The 19,190-nt window shown below is 46.7% G+C and overlaps 1 protein-coding gene across 2 annotated transcripts; it reads right to left on the bottom strand.

Moving 5' to 3' along the window:
- Window positions 1-6,748: 6,748 nt before the first annotated feature.
- LOC128909508 (uncharacterized) lies at window positions 6,749-18,162 on the bottom strand. 2 transcript variants are annotated; one of them, XM_054201252.1, is made up of 11 exons: window positions 17,882-18,162; window positions 15,377-15,511; window positions 13,773-13,897; window positions 13,387-13,455; window positions 12,755-12,868; window positions 11,799-11,914; window positions 11,450-11,505; window positions 9,942-9,994; window positions 9,169-9,296; window positions 8,500-8,656; window positions 6,749-7,248 (listed from the first exon to the last, which is right to left on the bottom strand). In XM_054201252.1, exons 1-11 carry the CDS (start codon window positions 18,083-18,085, stop codon window positions 7,146-7,148), a joined length of 1,260 nt encoding a protein of 419 aa, XP_054057227.1. In that variant the 5' UTR covers window positions 18,086-18,162; the 3' UTR covers window positions 6,749-7,145. The 2 variants fall into 2 exon arrangements, with proteins under 2 accessions (XP_054057227.1, XP_054057228.1); XM_054201253.1 differs by lacking the exon at window positions 17,882-18,162 and adding an exon at window positions 15,904-17,341.
- Window positions 18,163-19,190: the final 1,028 nt, after the last annotated feature.

Genomic DNA, 19,190 nt, shown 5'->3' with positions numbered 1-19,190 from the left:
ATCTCCCTTGATGAAATGCTTTATGTATTTTGGGAGTTTAGTGTAATTGGCTCTGATGGCTCAAGGCTCTTCCCCATCCCCAAAAGTTCTCTATGTCGGTGTTTGTTCTGAAAGCCTCACACAACACACGGCTGTGTTAAGTGCACGAGAGACCAAAAGGAGTATATTTATGGCTTCGGGAAAATCTCATTACAGATCATTTATAATAGTCCTTCTTCATTATGAAAAGTCTTTTGTGTGGCTGTTTTGTCTTAATGGGAGTCAAACCCCGCGTCGTCAGAAAGCCGCCTGACACATACAGTTATGAATTGCTCAAGAGTGGCTGCAGAAGGACTCAGTCATGCCTGATGGGACTTAATTCTTAGATATTTGGACTGAACGTTATGTCACCCCTCCTGTCACAGCTGAGGGTTGCCAGCCCGGCAAAGCAGCGGTGCGACACCGGGGGTCCTGCGAGGAGAGCATGTCAGGAGAGCAGAACGTTTCTCATCAGCACTGAGATGCACAGATTCATCTTACGTCGGCGTTTACGCTGAGCAGCTCTTATTTTCTCACCTCTCCGCGAGTTACGACACCTATTCACAACTATTGTTTCGGTGTGGAGTATGGTAAACAGGCCTGTATCTGAAAAGTCACTTATTTTGTTAATCTAATAGAGGAAGGAAAACATTCCTGACATTATGGTTTTATCAGCTTATAAACATGTGGTAGAAGCCTACATGCCTTACAATAACAGCAGAAACAAGACTGGGAAAGGAAACATTGAGATCTGGATGCTTTAGTGAAGACAACCAGCAGCACGGCACATTGTGTAACCTCAGAGCTTTTCCCACTCCTCACCTCTGCAAAACGCTATTAAATATTCATAAACTTGGGGGGCCTGTAATTATTTTTTTTTTTAATTCCTTACCAACTGATTATCCAGCCCTTACTTGAAGGGCATGCTCTGGAGGGTGGAGATTGTAGGTTGTTGGGGGCCGGGGGGGGGGGGGGTGTTTTCGGGTTTTTTTGGTTTTGTGTGTGCCTGTGTATGGTTGGACTCAATGATCTCAAAGGTCCTTTCCAACCATGAAGATTCTATGATTCTATGATTCTATGACATTTAGGATTGACAACAAAAACGACAAACAGTGGAATTTCCTGCGCTTCATCCAAAAGGAAGGTTTAAAAAGTTAATCAAAATGTATCGACTATGCAAAATTTGGGTCATTTTGCAGGAGGGAAAAATTGCAATTTCCAAGGGAAAGGGGTGATGGGCATAAGAAATATCATTATTGTCTCCTTGCCTGAATAGTTACAACTTTCACGAACATAAGAGTGGAGAAAAAATATGAATAGAATTTTTGACCTGCACAAAGGTGTAAGTCAGGTCCCAGATGTCCTCATGGTCGCTTTTTCCCTGTTTATAGATACACACACAATATGGCAGATGTCACCAGAGGCGTGTGCTTGGCACCACGCCTTCAACCACGACGTTGCTCTGGGCCCCACCCTGGCACCTCGGCTCGCTGGGCTTTCTGGGCAGGCCAATTTTTATCCTACCGGTGTTGAGCTGCATAGTCCCGCCTGGATGTGTTGTATCTTAGCCCCTTGCCACAGGACCTGACCAAACCTGGCCTCAACCAACTTAGATTTTATGGTAGAACATCTTCTGAGAGAGATAATTGCCGTTTTCACTTGCACCCAGATATCAGCGTATTTAGTTGCCCACAACAGCACATTTTTCTGTGCTGGAATATGCAGAACACCGATCTGTCCCTTCAAGGTGCAAACAGGATGAGACCAAAGGCCTTTCATCTTTTTCCCATCCTTTTCTTCCTCTCATCCAAAACTTTTCCTGCCTCCTGACACATGAGAATTTGCTGGGTTTGGTGAACAAACTCAAACGACGGAGTCATATGAGGGTTGAAACCAAGGCAGCATCTGTGCTGAGGTTTATTTTCTTGAGAAAGTCTCCATTTTTTATGGTTAAAGGCACCACCTCAAGGCTACCGTAATTACCCAGTGCTGTTTTCTCCTTGTGTGGGTGTTTATTTCAGCAATGGTGGGGTTCGTGCTTTGGCAGAGATTGCCTAAGGCCCCCTTTCAGCCCCATTTTGAAAAGTCGAACTTTGAAGCGATATGGGCAGTTATTTGTCCTTGCAATTGAAAACTTCTAAATAGCATTTCACAAAGCCAGTTTTATGGGGTAAGCTCTCTACGTGCTGCATAATCATAAGAGCACAAAGGCTAGAAATTTACAACGCATTTTAGAAAAAGAAAAGACAAACAGATGATAATTAAAAAAAAAACGAAGACGACACTTCAAGCCAGCGGGCCAGGTGGGAAAACGAAGGCCAGCTCTCAAGCAGAAGGCAAAAATGAGGCCTTCTTGTTAGTGTTAGCTGAGGTCATGGGGCCAAATATGCCAAGAGGCGCCTGAATACAGAAACCAAAGTCACTTGGTCACATGCCAAAGAAGTCTCCACCTTGTTGAAGTCCCTCCAACAAATACGATCAGAAAAGATACTACTCTGCAGAGGCAGAACTTCACTCCCCCATGCCCCAGCCCTCCAGGACTGGCACAGCCATGGGCTGCACTCAGACCCTCACTCCTGGCAACATCTCCTTGCTCAAATGGCATCTGATGGACCTCCTTCTGCAAATCACATTTCTAACACCTACAGCAACCAGAAGTCCCTCTCCAGTCTCAGCTCTCACAGGGGCTGCGACAAGGACTTCAGCTACGAACAATTCCAGGTCTATCGTGCACAGGGCCATTTCTACAGTACTTTGGCCAAAGCATTTGCGTTCAGCGCTTAGGACATGCTGTTCCATGCACAGCTACCAGGCAATGTAGGACACACCAGAAGAGCATGGCACTCCTACTTTCCCCTCTCTTATCTTTCCTGGAAAACATGATAAATATGTGAGTGAAGCTGCTGGGACATGTCAGATATGCATCTCCACCCCACTGCTGCGGATTAAGGAAAAAAAAGCCACTCACCACTCAGCATATTTAGAAAGTCTCCTATGCACAGAGCAGACACCTCCAGACGTCTCCGTCGGTGATGTTATTTAAAAGTGGACCAAACAGCTTGTTAGGCTAATTGCTCCTGGAGGGATTTAACTCTGTTGAGAAAACTCGAACAGGGCTCAACTGTTCCAGAGCATTAGCTGCCACTCCTCCCTTTGATTTACATCCCTCGTAAAATTTTATGGCCAGATTAGAATGAACTTCACTTGCACTATGTTTTTAGTAAAGTTTTTTGTGCTGAATAAAAGCAAAAATCAATGCTGTAACTAATTACAGTCTCAACCAGGAAAGGAAAATAGCTCAAAACCGGGGGGCAGGACCCAAAAAGCCCCCCAGAGCAGATCCCTTTGGAGGCCCTGCTTCAGACACCTGAGCTCTGAGCCCAAGTATGTTGGGAGAGCAGCAAGAATTAAAGAGCCACTGTTTAGGGAAGAGCAATTTTGGACGGAGAAAGACTGCTGTGGCTTTTTATGGTAAACAAGAGGGAGCGTGAGGCCGTCGGGGTTCCAGTAAATGGGAGAAGGGAGTGGGTGGTTATCAGTCATTTTGTCTGGAATGTCTTTGAGTCATTTGGCTGCTGAGTTTGTTCTTATGGAGGGAAAAGTCTACTTTTGAAATAATTGGTTGCTTTGCAGGGATAATTCAGCCATACAGCGCATTTTTGTTTTTTGATAGATTACAGAACTCCCTGGGCTACACTTCGCTTCACCGACTGTAAAGCTAGAACATAAATCCGAACAGAAAAAGATTTTTTTTCTTCCTTTCTTTCTACCAGTGAAATACAACGTCACTGAAAATGGCCTTTACATCTCTACTATGAATACATGAAAGATTGCAAAAAGGAAGGAGAATAAATAAGCCTAGTGAAATATTTACCATTCTAGACATCAGTAGCCAAGGCCAGATTGATGGGAAATGCTTAGTTTGGGGCTGACAGCCTTTAAGTGACCTCTTTATAAGTGCCTGAATCTTGAAATTCAACATGCATGTGAGCTCCAGTGGGACGTGCAAGTATTTTTTTGCGAGTATTTTGCCGCGTCAGGCGCTGGCCCATTGACAGCAGCAGGAATTACAGGTGTTCAGTTCCTCCCAGACGTGCAAAACGCAGATGCTGGAAAGCAGCTCATCCCGACAAGGCTCCAGCTGCCTCCCTTCATGCCGGACGAGAGCAGATCATATGCTACATTTCATTTCTGGCCAGGACTTACCTCCATTTACTGCTTTTTTTTTTTTTTTTTGCTCAAAATTAATGCTTTTGGGCTGCAGAAGCATTTCCCAAGATGGATTTTTCCACCGAGAAAGGAGCCGCAAGAGAAGGACCACTTCATATGGTCAAAGCGTGGTGCTTGGTAGATTTATTTTAAATTAAATAAGTTATTCCATGTGTCCTGGACACAAGCTCGCTATAAACTAATTTGAAATCCAGGGAGAAAACCCCCGACAGTCAATTTTTCAGTCCTTCAAGCTGAAATACTGTACCAGTAGTTCATCACCTGGCAAATAAACCTGCCAGCTCAAAACTTTATTAATCATTTTCTGTACCCTGCGTGAACTTTTCCAAACTGAACTCAGGAGTGCTCTATTTCTCCATCCGCTGGTACCAAAAGAAACAAGTAAAGAGGACAAAAGCAGGGCGATGAAGGCTGCATCATCCTCCTCTGCCTCCTCCGCTGCAGAAACGTGAACTTCAGAGACTACGATTCGGGGGAGATACCTACCATTTGCCCCCCAGTATCCTTAGTTGCAGCCCAGCTTCTGCAAATCAGAAACAGCCAGACCAATACCTTCCTCGATGGGATGGATTTTTAATTTTTGGCCTGGACAGGGAATTTTTTTACAGCAATTTCCCGAACTACCGCTCCAGAGTAATAACTAACAGTCCTTCTCCTTATCTCCGTTATCCAACAGAAGCGCACACCTCCAAAGACTTTGCTCATGATGTGCCTGTATGTTCCTTTTTTCTAAATGTTAATGTTTTGGTCTTCAAGAAAAAAAAAGAAAAAAGGAAAGAGAGAGATGACAAAAACTCCACAGAAAAAAGGAACAGATGTTCCTGAGATCATAGCAAGACAAGCTACATACTTAGGAGGAACAAACTGTGATGCAGAATGCCGCTGTTTCTCTAACCTTTCTAAAATTACCTATTTGACTGATTTCTTATGTGTAAAAAGAGGCATAAGGCTTTCCCTTCTGTCAAAGTACCATTGTCTCAAGTAATTTAGAAGCTCCCCGTTTCGCTGCATTGAGACTTCCAGCGCTCAGGCAGATTTAAGACATCTTTAAACTTGTGCAAGGCTCACAAGAATGCGTTTCTTAATCCACTGTAACTAAAGAAGTATTTATAGGAGAAGCCCGGCTAAAATCCAAAGCTCCGAGTCAATGACTATCCCAAAAGAAATGCAATCCTAAGTCTGCTTCGCACACACAGCCGATGGTTTGGGGTGCAAGGGGGGGCACGGCGCTTGCACCCCAAACCTGTGCGTTCGGTGGGGCACAGCTCGCAGGCGCAAATGCCGAACAGGGACAACGTTATAAATCAGGGAGTGGGAATCTCTCTACCCTACCGCACGGCTGCCAAAGAGACTGCTGACAAAATCAGCCCATTGTATCGCATCAGGCTGTTGCTTGCATCATCCCAGCCTTGTTCAGTAACGCATCCCAAATTTGGACAGGCAGTCATTCCTGTGATACATATGGGGTGAATAATTTTACATTCACGCACCTATTCTGCATGTAACGCTGTAATAGTAATAAGTGTAAGAACTATCTCAGAAAGGAGAAAGTCTTCTTTAAAGTCTGTTAAATTGTCCTCCAGAATCAACCTAAGCAGAGATTATAAATATATATATATATATGTGCACCCAGATTCCATTACTTTCTTAAATGGGGTAGAGGTACTATTATAACATATCTTAGAATCACAAAATCATAGAATGGTTTGGGTTGGAAGGGACCTTAAACACCATCTAGTTCCAACCCCCCTGCCCTGGGCAGGGACACCTCCCACTAGACCAGGTTGCTCAAAGCCCCGTCCAGCCTGGCTTTGAACACCTTCAACCTGTTCCAGTGTCTCACCACCCTCACGGTGAAGAACTTCTTCCTAACGTCCAGTCTGAATCGACCCATCTCTAGCTTTAATCCATTCCCTCCAGTCCTACCATTACCCGACATCCTAAAAAGTCCCTCCCCAGCTTTCTTGTAGGCCCTTATGATCCTTATGATCCTTATCCTTATGATGCTCCCAGCAGTTGCACAGCATTGCTGCCTGGCATACAGAGTGAGGCATCTTTCCTTAATTCCTTCTGTCCAGATCTTCCACATAACTTTTTTTTCTTGACATATCTTAAGTAAGTTTAATTTTCAGTACTTAATGGCATCTGGGCAGGGAACGCACTATAGGTTACCTTGGGCCAGCAGCTATCAGTGACTAACGGACGTTGTGATTAATATGGCATCTAAATGCAAGTGAATGATGAGAAATTCAGAACATCTTCTAAATCGGACTGCCAGATCCTGGCTTTGCTTCGGACAAGGGAAAAATGTGTTTGTATCACTTATTTCATTGGCCATTAACGCTGTTCCTAGAGGACACCTCATTGAGTTGTGCTTTCTCCTACTTCTTCCAGTTCAGCTCTCATACAGTTATAGACAAGACTATCAAATCACTGTAGTCTCCTGTAATAGCTTTTTCCCATGTTTTAATGACTATAACAACCAGAGAGTTCAGAAAGATAGAGCTTTTATTTCAAAAACAGATCTGAAAGAACAGAGGAACTGCTAAATTGGGCCAGAGATCCACGTCACCCCGTGTCCTGGTCTTCATGGTGGGGAGCAGCTAGCAGTTTAGGAAAAATACCGAAAGACAGAGCGTAGAGCGATCCCTCCTAGTCCAGTCCTCCTGCAATCAACTGTTCAGGTTTCCTTTAAATCGCCTCCAGACCATCACGGTTACCAACCACCAGTGTCTCTCATTTCTCTCCACATCCTTTTATACCCTTGACCCCCGCAGCATCCTGTGACAATGAGTTCCACACCCAAAACTGTGCACTTTGCAGAGAATGACTTTTTATTTATTTATTTATTTATTGAAAGCTGCTTTCTTACGTCGCTGGGACAAGCTTGCAAACGCTCACGGGGGAGAGCCATCAGCCACAGGGCTCCAAGAAGAATGGTTGGGTCCTTCGGCTTTTGAACCAAGCTGCAAATTCGGAACCAGCTGGGCGGCTTCGTCCCTGCAAGAAGAGCAGCGAGGCTGAGCTGGCGTTCTGCGGCGAGGGGGAAGAACCAGACACCCGCCCTTTAATTTCTAACATGGTTTTGAGTTGGAAGCAGACACGAGTTGGGAGCCTAGGGGAATTTTGTCGGCATTGCCAAATTAAGCCTTACTGGGGCGGATCTAGAAATGTCCAGGGCTGTCCGGACTTGCCGAGGGTGCCTTGTTTGGGTTTTAGCAGAGACTTTCTGGGCTGGGTCATTTCCTCCACCATGCAGGTTTTGACAGCCAGTGAAGGGAGTGGAGCAGGTACCGGGCAGCAGCTACAGGCCACGGCTTTCAATTTCAACCAGCGGGCATTTCGGGGTTTAGTGGCCTATTTGATGCGCTTTAAATGTGTCTGGTTTTCAGAAGAAGCTGAGTTCTCAGTCTTCTGGAAGTCATAGAATCACAGAATCGCTGAGGTTGGAAAGGACCTTTCAGATCATCTAGTCCAACCATCAACCTAACTCTGATAAAAACCATCGCGAAGTTGTATCTCTAAGCACTAAGTCACCTATGGCGTTTCCTCCGGCCGCCAAGAATTAGTGTTTATTTAAAAAGGCAAACTAAATGTAAACAACCAAACTTGCCTTTTTTTTTTTTCATGAGAGAAAAGACTCAATAGGGAAAAGGCTCCAGGAAAAGACTGTGATAATCACGTGGCAGGAGAAACAGCAATTCACCGAGAAGCACATATTTTGTGGATGTAATCCTTTCCGCTAGAAGAGGCATTCCTGTGTTGATTTTCTGATCATTTATCTGTTCTGTGCTCTAGTCTGACAAATACTTGTGTGAGCAAATTTCACCCTCTAAGCGGTTAGCCTGCTGTTCGGGGCAGAGGACTCAGTATTTTTATAACATGACAGATTGCCTAATTAAGACAGTCTCCAGAATGTGCCATCCACTAACTCATAAACCTGTATGGGGAATCTATATAAAATCCTGCATAACCCTATATAACAAACAACTGCACCAAGTGCCCGTGGTTTGTCTTCGTGTATGAAGTGCTTGCATAATCATTCTTTTAAGGTACAGATTTAATATATATATAATATATATCTTGTTTGCCAATTTAATAAACACATTAAGCATTAAACGACCAACATTTCTTTACATCCGGTAAAAAAATCTGTGCATTTACGCTTCAAATATCTATGGAGCTGTAGCCACATAGGTCAATACAGGAGGATGGGAATTCTTTACCTCTTCTTGCCTGTCATTGTTTTACCTGTAATAAAACTCAACCAAGCCCCAGCCTTGCGTTGACCCGTTTAGTTGGAAATCCGCAATGCACTCGTGGAAAACGCCTCTTCCAGTCAGGCCATTATACACCGCGGGGCAAGCCTGCTTATCCAGCGCTGCAGAAACATCGAAGTACTCGCCACCTTTGGTAAGAGTAAAAAGGGTAGAAAGTCTCCAACCTTCAACAGTACTTTATCTCCAAAATTCCCAAGATCTATTATTTTTCTATACGGTTTCTTTTCGTGCTTTTCTAAGCAGCAATAGTTTCCCTGTCTGGTTTGTAAATTAAGTAAAATCTTTGACCAAGCCGTATTTCCAGAGCAGCTGAATCCACCTCATAACATACGTTTTGATGCCCCAAAAGTGAAAATCACATAATTTATCTGGATTATCATAAGCTACAGTCATCACAAATAGAAACTGTAACTCTCCCTCTGACACAGCTGCCTGCAGTGGACACACACCCCCCCGTTTCACCGATGACACCCCACACATATGACTTAACTTTAAGCGCAGAAGTAAATTTCTCAGGGTGTCAGACGATGCGCTTAGCTTTCAAATTTGCTCCAAGGAGTTTTACTGAGTAGTCTTTCCTCCACTAAATTAACTGCGTGCCAAAAAGCTGAAAGCAGATACAGGGCTGCACGTCGCTTACCAGCAGTAAAACTGACTCCGTATTCATCCTTGATAACGCCGTCATCGGCCATCTCAGCCAGCGAGGCGTTGGACCACTCAATGCCAGCCTTCCTCCCATCGGGGAAAAAGACGTAACCTACAGCGAGGCTGAAGGAGGAAGAAATGGAGCAGAATTAAAGTTCAACCAAAGCTCAAACGGACCGGCACGTTGGCCTTCCAGGGGAGCTCAATGCTGAGCACGGCCTTCATCCCTGGAAAGCAGCAGGAATCAATGAAAAAGGTTATACTGGGGGATATTGCAAGCGCTGGGCGGGGAAAGCCAGGCATGCAGGGAAGATGAAGCTTGCAGGATGGATTGTGGTGGGACAGGCAGGTCACTTGGTCCCACTCGGTCAGAGGGCCATGAACGCTGGTCTTTGAGCGTCTGGATGCGGAGAGCGGCAGTCAGCAAGGCAGGGCTCCCTGCGGAATGCCCCATTACAGACGGACACACCTTCCTAAATAGCTGGAAGCGCTCAATTTGTAGCTCTAAATCATCTGGACAGTAAGACGGGCAGCTGCATCAGCCAAACAGAAACTGAATGGAAAGGAAGTAATTGAAGGCAAAAGCTGTCCTTGTGACTAATTGCAAATGGAAAATTGGGCGGAGGGAGTGGGGAGCAAGAAGATGTGGATGGAAATTGGGCTGCACCAGGTTCAAAGCAAGAATGTGCATACGGACATCCTGCGGAGCAACTTCTGTCACCTTTAAAACATTTGTTTTTAGCAGCATAAACTTTCTTGGTCACTCACTTAGTTGTGGTAGCTGGCATATTAATGACCGTCAAATGTGCCGCAGTCCCATCCTGTAAGAGAGCAATAAAGAAAAAGCAGTCTAATTCCTGTGGGCTCCTTTGCGCGGATCATACTCTGGCTTGACCGAGAAGGTACAACTCGGGTTGTGCAGCGTGCTATGACTTCGTACTTTTAAATCTTCTCAATACGTCTTCCATGAAACTCTGGCTGCAGAGAGCCCAAGAATATAAAGCAGGACAAGTTAAGGACATTAAGGACAAGAAAAAGCCCACAGCAAGCAGGCATAAGAGGAGGTGGGAAACAATACCTGCAGAGACGTCAGCCAGCCATGTTCAAATCTGATGGGCAACCTGTCAAAGTTGGTCCTACTTTCATCAGACATCTCTTCTAACCTATATTATTCTATGCCCAAGGACAGCATATAGGAAAAATGTTAAGTAAGAAGGAACTAGAATCTCATGGGTTTTTTTTTCATTTCTCTTCCATCCTTGAGTCCGAATCCCTTCATGCTCCACTTGGGCTGCTCTGAGGCAAATATAAGCCTACGCTGTGGTGTTATATATGTACAGACACTCAGGGTACGAGGACTCCAAACTGCAATTGGCAATAAACTTTAATTCCTTCTTAGCAAACAGTCAGACAGCTTTTAATTAGGAGGGGAAGAGCAGCAGTCCTTTTAAGGCTCGAATAATGATGAAGAAAAGGGAAAGGTTACTACCTGATTGTACACGTTACAGCGCAAAAGCACAGTCTTATTGAAAGGTATGCAGGCATATGTTAAATCGCAACAGCTACTGGATCTGCACGTATGTGGGGTTTTCCAAGGTGTGGTTTTGTGCTGGCCAGCAAAAGAACTTTTATTCTGAATTCAGTCTTACCTCCTGTCATTCTGCCTATAATAGAGAGTTTAAATTTCTTCACGCCTGCGTTGGCAAAGGAAACGCCACTTCGGGACCATCTGTTGGGGTTGCGTGCCAGCTTGTATGGCCAGCATTCAGCGTTTCCCCTGGCTGTGCGCTCCCAGCAGCCACGGCGCTGGCTCTCCTCCGGCACAGCCACAACGGCAAAGCAGAGAATTAGAGCTCAGCGCAGGCAGAATTATCTGCCGACTGCTGTCACGAAGGCTTAGGATGCCTTCGAGCACCTCAGGCTCTCACTGGGTGTGAATCAGCACTGCATCAACTCCGCCAAGTGCTGGGTATTTGCGGCAACTGAGAACATGTCCTGTAAAGCTGCCTATCTAATTTTTCTTAAAAATGCCAAAACAAGCAGTTTCAAGTTACCAAAACAACCGTTGGCTCAACCAGTGTAGCCAAATCTCAGCTTTTACACACACGAGAGGCTCCCAACACCGATAAGTGCTAATGATGGCACCAGTTAGCACTTCTGATTGCACACCGCGGATGCTCCCAGTGCCTTATTTCTGGTTATTTAAATAGGACTGACAAGCTCAGGAATGCCTCCATTTTCATGGTCAAGTAGCACATCGGCATGTTAATACCTACCTCAAAGTGTGCCAAAATCATGACGTAACGGTAAATCTCAGACCAGTCCCGGATACCTGCAAAAAAAAAAAAGAGCAAAATCACCCAACCTAAAGTTCACCATTGCTGGAAAAAGTGAACTAGTACCCGACTTGAACCGAACTTTGGATAAAGAAATATCCAGTAATTCACAACATGGTAAGCATATGCGTGTCCCCAAAACAGTAATGGTATTTCCTATGAAATGTCTTAACATCGTGCCCAGTCATGAAATTGGTCATTTTTAAGGATAATCTATAGTCCCACTGCCCTGCCAGCACCAGCTACAGTGAAGGCAGCCGAGGGAGCGAATTGTTTCTGGTGCTGTTACCGTAGGAGTGGCTCCGAACGCCTTTGAGGGAAAGTTCCGTTTTCTCGTGATTTTTTATTTCAATTTCTCCAACAGACTGGCCCCACTGCTCATGTCGGAAATGTTGTTCCCTTTGCCTGGGAGACAGAAAAGGGTAAATGGAGAGGCCAAATCAACAAGGCAAAATCAAGGCGGCCCCAATGCCAATCTGATAGACTTATATTCCAAAATGAAGGAGAGATTTCAGAGCATCTGGATCACGGCTATGTCAGATTTTACACATTAGCAACCACTTCTACATTTTCCAGTTATTGCTAATAATGGCTCTGAGACACCTGAAGAATGAAACGGCGACAAATTTCCACCCTGACAGACTATAAAATTTCCCGCTGTTTGACAAAGTGCTGCACTGCCAAACAGTCGCTGCTTAGAAGTCGGCGGGTATCGCCGAGCACAATACACTTTCGGTATACGTATCTTCTGCCTGTATTTAGACAACACGCTATTGATAACTCATTTTTTCTTCCCGTCTTTTCAGCTCTCCGGAGCTCGTGTAGTAATTGAAACACCAAGTTTGGCCCTCCTTTCACACGATTATGTTCGATCCTTTGCTTAGCTACACCTGCACCATCGGCTTTGGAAGCGGCCCAAATCAGGTTGTTAGCAATGAAATACAGTCAGAATAAGAAATATTCCCAATGCTCAAGGTTTTACAGACCAAAACTGTGGGCAGGTCCCTCCACCCACGCATCAGGAAGACCCCGTCTGTGTGCAGGATCCTCCTTAGATGAAGTAATGAAACCAGGTCTGATGTAGCAATGAAACCAGGAGACACCTGACAGGAGCCATGGCCTTTACTAGCTCACTTCAAATGAAACCCACCTTCTAAAATCACCTACAACAGCACACGACAGACCCTGAAGAGATCTGCAGAAAAATGACTATTAACCCCAGAGGAAATTAATCTCGCCTCTCACTTTTTGACCCTCTGGAAGAACTCGATGGTCCACGGTTCCTGGGCAAAAGCACGTGCAAATGTGCTGGGGTGACTGTCGACACTAAAGTTAAAGACTTCTGTGAAGTTCTCCCAACTACGGAAAGAGAGGGAAAAAAATAAGAGACATTATTAGCTTTCAGGTCATACCAGGCCAAGCTGTGCACTTGCTACTCTGGCAATGGCAATCTTTGGATGTTACATCATCATTGGAAAATTCTGATTTTTGTCATTTGAAATACGTTATGACTTTTCAAGGCAGCAAACAAAAGGAAACCAAGAAGAGCAATGACGGCCTGAAAGACCCAACAGATTACCCAGGAAGGGAAGCTGGCAGGGCAGAGCCACAAGCGATAGCGTGCTGCTTTCTCTCACATCGTCTCTTCAGAGGCACAAATGCAGCATTACTCCAGGACTGCTGTGCTACTTCGACAGCAAATCGTTTTTTATCAGACAAAAGGTCTGTATCAGGCATCAGGCACAGAAGCCCATAAACAGAAAGCGGAGGCAGGGCTTCATGCGTTACTTTGTGCACATGAGCCTTTGAAAACAGGAACCAAATCTCTATCCATGAACTCAGCTATACATCCCGGAGCAAAAGTGAAATGGTCTTACTGGAAAGAGAATTTAACCGGCACAAGTTCGCCTTCCTCTTCACTCCATTGCTGTCGGTAGGCTCCTTTCCTGTAAGGCAAAGCGCTACAATTTTGTAACCCTCCCAAACGAACAGCAAAATGTTTCTTATGTGCTTGGAAGTGGACGCAACAGGAGGCGCCACAGAAGAATGGGGCTCTTGTGTGCTAAGGTGGAATAGCAATGCTGTATTACAACCCTACGCCAGACACAGATATTACTAGCTGTACTTTCATTCCATAAAAATCAACGCACGCTATTGTTACCGAATAGCTTTTGGTTCAAATCGGTTAAATATATTCCCAGACAGTGTTCAAAACCCCTTCATCTGAAGTGTAGATAAATGAAACTACAGGGTGCTGCAGTACCTGAGTAATCCATCGAAGCTTATTTTCCAGCGACTTTGGGGCTCCAGGTATTCAATAGTGAGCCCTCCTGCACTCCAAATCTCTTCAGATTCATCACTCACCATCATGTTTGGATGCTGTGGGTGCTAAAAAGGCATTTAAGGAAAACATTTGCTTAATACAATTGTGGGGATGCAACGCGGGTGAATTCCTGCTCCGACGGTCCTCTGCAGGGGGAACGTTTGGTTGAACTGGTTTTTCAGTTCTACCTGCTTCGCGTAATCAGATTATTAGAGAAGGGAAATTGCATCTAACCCACCTGCGTTCTAAGATAATACAGGATTGTTTCAGATAACGCAACTGAATTAGCTGCGTGCAGGGAGGTCACTGCAAGAGCTCCGCTCCTTGCGTTAGTGACTCTGTCGCTCTGGGGCAGGGCTTTGTGGGTGAATTTATTTTTAGACTAAACTGATTTAAATTTCTAGTGCACGCAAGCTCCCAAAACTCTTCAGCTGCTCTTCGAAAAATACATCTTGTTTCTTAAAGCTGCCGCTTTTCTAAAAGAGAGCTTACGCCTGTTGCTGTAGGGAAGGATCTAAGAAGATCCCGAACTTGGCTGGCAGTTCTAAATGACAAAGCCCCAAAGCAGTGTTGGTTTACTAAATATTCCTAGAAAACCGCATCATGCGCTTCTACAATCAATCTTCCCTGGTTTGTTTTTCGGCAAATCGGACACCTCCTGCTTTTTCTGGTCACAACTACTTAGCAAAACAAATTTGTGGACGTAAAGATAGTCAGTGGATCGCAAAGGGATCTATGTCAGATCTTCCCTCCTTCTTTACTACATTCAGCTATTAACAAAAAATAAAATCCACGGGCAAAATAATGATTAATACTGTCTTCCTTTTAGCAAGAATGAAGCAGATGTACATACAACTCTCCAATAGCTTTCCTTTCTCTCTGAAAAGAGCCAATTCCACAATGCTTTTTACAGTATTCACTCATTAGAAAAGGGGAAAAAAAATCACCCATAACCACACAACGTAACGTATTAACCATGTGCTGCACGTCACCAAAAAGACAGAATGCTCAAATTCTTCCTGGGAGACTTCCCAAGATGTATTTTAGAAAATATGCTCTGTTCTGTGCACATTATGGGAAAAAGGGAATGAGTGTCAGACACCTCACTCCTAAAACGAGACATAACCAGTAATCTGGCCAGTTCTACCACTGCCTGCAGTCACAGCACCGATGTGGCACCGTTAGGAGAGTGAAGATGCAGAGAACATGCAAGGGCATGGAAAAAGGGGAGATTTAGATTAGATATTAGGAAGAAATTCTTTACTGTGAGGGTGGTGAGGCACTGGAACGGGTTGTCCAGAGAAGCTGTGGATGCCCCATCCCGGGAAGCGTTCAAGACCAGGCTGGATGGGGCTTTGAGCAACCTGGGCTGGTGGGAGGTGTCCCTGCCCAGGGCAGGGGGTTGGAACTAGATGATCTTTAAGGTCCCTTCTAACCTGAACCATTCTGTGATTCTATGATTCATTTTTGCCCGGGATCCTAACACAGGCTGAAGGCAGGAGTTAAGCGCTGCTCTTGAACGTCATTCCGCCTCCACCACTCACTTCAAACTCTCCTATTCCGTCCACCCTCAGGAAGAGCCACATCTCACAGGTCCCGTTGGGACGTTTGGCCAGACGAGCAATCACAAAGGTCTTGTTGGTCTCTGCAAAGCCGGTGAAGTAAACCGAATCCAGCGCCTAGGGAAAGGGAAACAGATTTCAGCTCCAGCTGCAGGCAGGAAGGGAGGGGGAGAGGGTGAGTAATCCTTTGTTTTCCATGGGCTTTTTTTCTCAGGAATCACATTTTACTTTCACTTTTTATATTTACTAGCAGGGACCCCAGCGAAGAGCCAGAGAGTTTTGCTGGCAGCAGTGAAACCTCATTCACAAGACAGGACAGTCCACGTCCTCAGAGAGCATGGGGTTAATCCGGCATGCAACACGCACGGTATTTATTGACACAAAAGCATTTTTCCTTTCTCGTTTGCCCATTCCCTCATCAGAGAAAGCAGAGAGGGAGCAGATGAGAAGCAGTTTTAGAGACGGAACGTAATTATTGCATGATAGCCACGGACGAGCTCAAATATTACCTGAATTGAGGCGATTATTTTGCAGCGAGAAGTTCCTTTGACCAAAATCCTTATGAAATGTGTCCTCAAGAAGAAGAAATTGAGCCACAAACATGCTGTTTCCCCATCTAGCTCCAGCATCTAGTATCCAAGTACCTAAGACGACTATCTAGTATCTAGGACGACTTATACTTAAGGGAAACAGAAATAAGAAGGAAAAAGGAAGAGAAAGAGAGAAAGCCGTAAGAAACCCAGCACTTGACTGACATGATTAGCAGCTGGGCTGGCGTAGGGCCAGTGTACAGCTCCAACCTCAAAACCCGTTAGGCACCGAAGTCCACACCTCACGTTCAGATGTATATTTTCATGCACTTGTGCAGAACTTTAAAAGTCGGAATGGGGAAATTAATATTTACGTATGCATTTTTTGGGCACGGATGACGTTCTGCTTCTGAAAAACTATCCACCGTAAAATGCAAAAAATACCCAAACTGAAATCAGATTATTATTCCCTTTATGCATACAGACGAGGGGGGATTTTGAGGGCACGGGATCTGCAAATACCCACAAAGCGAGCCTACTGGATGCCAACGCAAAAATTCAAGGACATCATCTCTGGAAGTATTTTCCAGGTCCGTTTCTGGACCTCCCTTCTAAGTGTTGCTCCAGCGCTGCTGCTGGGAGGAGCGGAGAGGAAAGCCCAGAGCCCTTGGCTGTATCTCAAAGCACCCTGCATGTCAGTTTGATTTGGGAGATGGTGCCACTCCTGCCCTAGCAAATTTGGGCGAGATTGGCAAAACACTTCAAAACGCTCTAAGCGGCAGCTTAATTAGCAGAAAGGAAAAGCTAGAGAAAACAGCTTCTTTTTTAAAAGGCGAAGCAAAAGCCTCAGTGCATTTGTTAAATATGTCTTCAGGATTCCCAGAAGGCTCCGGGAAATGTTAGGAAGAAGTTCATTTTTCACAGAAAATGACTTAGGATCCAAAATCTCAGCTGGCATCTGCAAGACGAATTTCGATGAGGCAAGGAAAACCAAGGGAAATCCTATCTCGTCAGCCTTCCTGGTTCCCCCTCTCCCCAAATAACGCAGCAAAGCCCACCCAGAGCTGCCTGTCAGGCACGGGGAGTATTTTGGCAGGGTGGTCCACGAACACAAGCGAGGTACAGGTTGTAGATAGGGGGATGAAGCAGACAAGTACCCCCGCCCTGGAAAATTAGATTCAATTCACCAAGTGTGTTAAAATGAAAGGTTTCTGTGTCCCATAGCGTGTCTGCTTTTCCCCACCAATATCAGCTGGCCTGATCAGAGGCAAATCCTTTTCCCTGCAAGGGACAGCCAAGGCGACATCCCCACCCTGCCCTCCCTGGGATGTGTTGAAAGAGGAAAAAGGATGTGGATCCTGAGGTGTTATGGGTCAAGCACCGGGGTGCCAGGCACCAGGACGCGGGGGGTGGGGGTTCCTGAGGGATGCAGGTCCCAGGGGGGGCCGCAAGGTGCTGGGTTGCAGGGAGGGGTGCAGGTCCTTGTGGGGTCCTGCAGATGGAGGTGGTGTGGGTCCATGGGGGTACGGCTCCAAGAGGAATGGGTGTTGTGGGAGAACGTGGGGATGGGGGTTCCAGGGATTGGGGGGTAAGGGTGCTGGGGTCCCAGGGGAACAGGGGGTGCCAGGGGTGCAGGGAGATGGGGGTGCTGGGGCCCCAGGGGATGGAGGTTCCAGGGATTGGGGATGGGGGTGCAGCTCCAAAAGGAACGGGTGTTGTGGGGGAATGTGGGGACGGGGGTTCCAGGGACTGGGGGGTAGGGGTGCTGGGGTCCCAGGGAAACAGGGGGGTCCCAGGAGCGCAGGGAGATGGGGGTGCCAGGGATGGGGGATGCAGGGGAGCCAGGGAAAGGGGTGTCACGGAAGGGACTCCCGAGGAAGGGGGATCGCCGGGGAAGGGGGGTCCCAGGATTTGGGGGGGTGCCGGGGGGGGGGGGGGGGGGCGGCGGGACACTCACGTGGGGGTCGGGGCGGAGCGGTCGCGGCCTCCGCGGCTCTGCGGGGGCTCCGCCGGCCGCCCGCTGCCTGCAGGCGCCGTGGAAGAGCAGGAGGCAGCCCAGCACCCAGCGCTTCAGCGGCCACCAGGCGCCGGGGGGGGCCGCCCGCCGCGCCCCCAGCAGCGCCAGCAGCGCCGCCGCCAGCAGCGCCAGCAGCCCCGGCATGGCCGGGCGCGGAGCGGTGCGGAGCGGGGCGCGGGGTGCGGAGCGGGGCGCCGGCTGCGGCCAAAGCCCGCGGCGGTGCCGGTCACGGGGGTGTCCCGGGGCCGGTGGCGGTCATTTCCGCGAGGGGCTTGTCCCGGCTGCCGGCGCGCTGAGGTCACCCTGGGAAGTTGCATTTGCTACTTTTGGTTTTTTTAATTTTTTTTTTTATTATTAATTTTTTTTTTTTTTTTTCTCCCGAGAAACGCGATCTGTGCGCGCGGTTCACACAGCTGCGTGGAAGCGCGCAGAGGGTGGGTCAGGCAGTTCCCCTGGAGAGGCACTGACAAGTTTTCTAGGAAATCCTCCGGGATAAGCGTTGTGGGGCAGGAGAGGTGGGTTTTGGGGTCTCCCCCCTGGGGCTACCGGGGGCTATGAGGGCAATGTCAGTGGCTCTTCCCCGAGGCTGAAGGTTGTGGCTGTTTCCATCTCTTTGATCCGGATCATAGAATCATTGAATGGATTCGGTTTACTTCACCGGCTTTGCAGAGACCAACAAGACCTTTGTGATTGCTCGTCTGGCCAAACGTCCCAACGGGACCTGTGAGATGTGGATCTTCCTGAGGGTGGACGGAATAGGAGAGTTTGAAGTGAGTGGTGGAGGCGGAATGATGTTCAAGAGCAGCGCTTAACTCCTGCCTTCAGCCTGTGTTAGGATCCCGGGCAAAAATGAATCATAGAATCACAGAATGGTTCAGGTTAGAAGGGACCTTAAAGATCATCTAGTTCCAATTTTAGATTTCTGACCCTATTTTATTGGGCTCAGGGTAAGTGGGTCCTGCGCTTGCTCCTGCTGAAGGGCTTGGCAGCCCCTTTCATTCAAGGGACCAAAAGGAAAATTGCAGCGGGCATCCCTTCAGCATCCCTTGTAGGTACCATTTCTAGAACCCATATTTTTGAAGGCTTTTGGCTGGCACAATAGATCTTTTTATTCCTTTTGCAATTAGTAAGCGTTTAGTCTCATTTCCCTACACTAAAATAAACCCAGCCTCTCAGGAGTGGTTGAAGTGTAGCTGATCTCGCTTCAGAGAAAGACGGGGCTCCTGGAACCCCTGGTTTCTTTTGTCTT

This window comes from Rissa tridactyla, chromosome 4 (assembly GCF_028500815.1).
Source record: "Rissa tridactyla isolate bRisTri1 chromosome 4, bRisTri1.patW.cur.20221130, whole genome shotgun sequence".
Taxonomy (NCBI): domain Eukaryota; kingdom Metazoa; phylum Chordata; class Aves; order Charadriiformes; family Laridae; genus Rissa; species Rissa tridactyla.
This window is presented reverse-complemented; position numbering and strand designations above follow the sequence as displayed.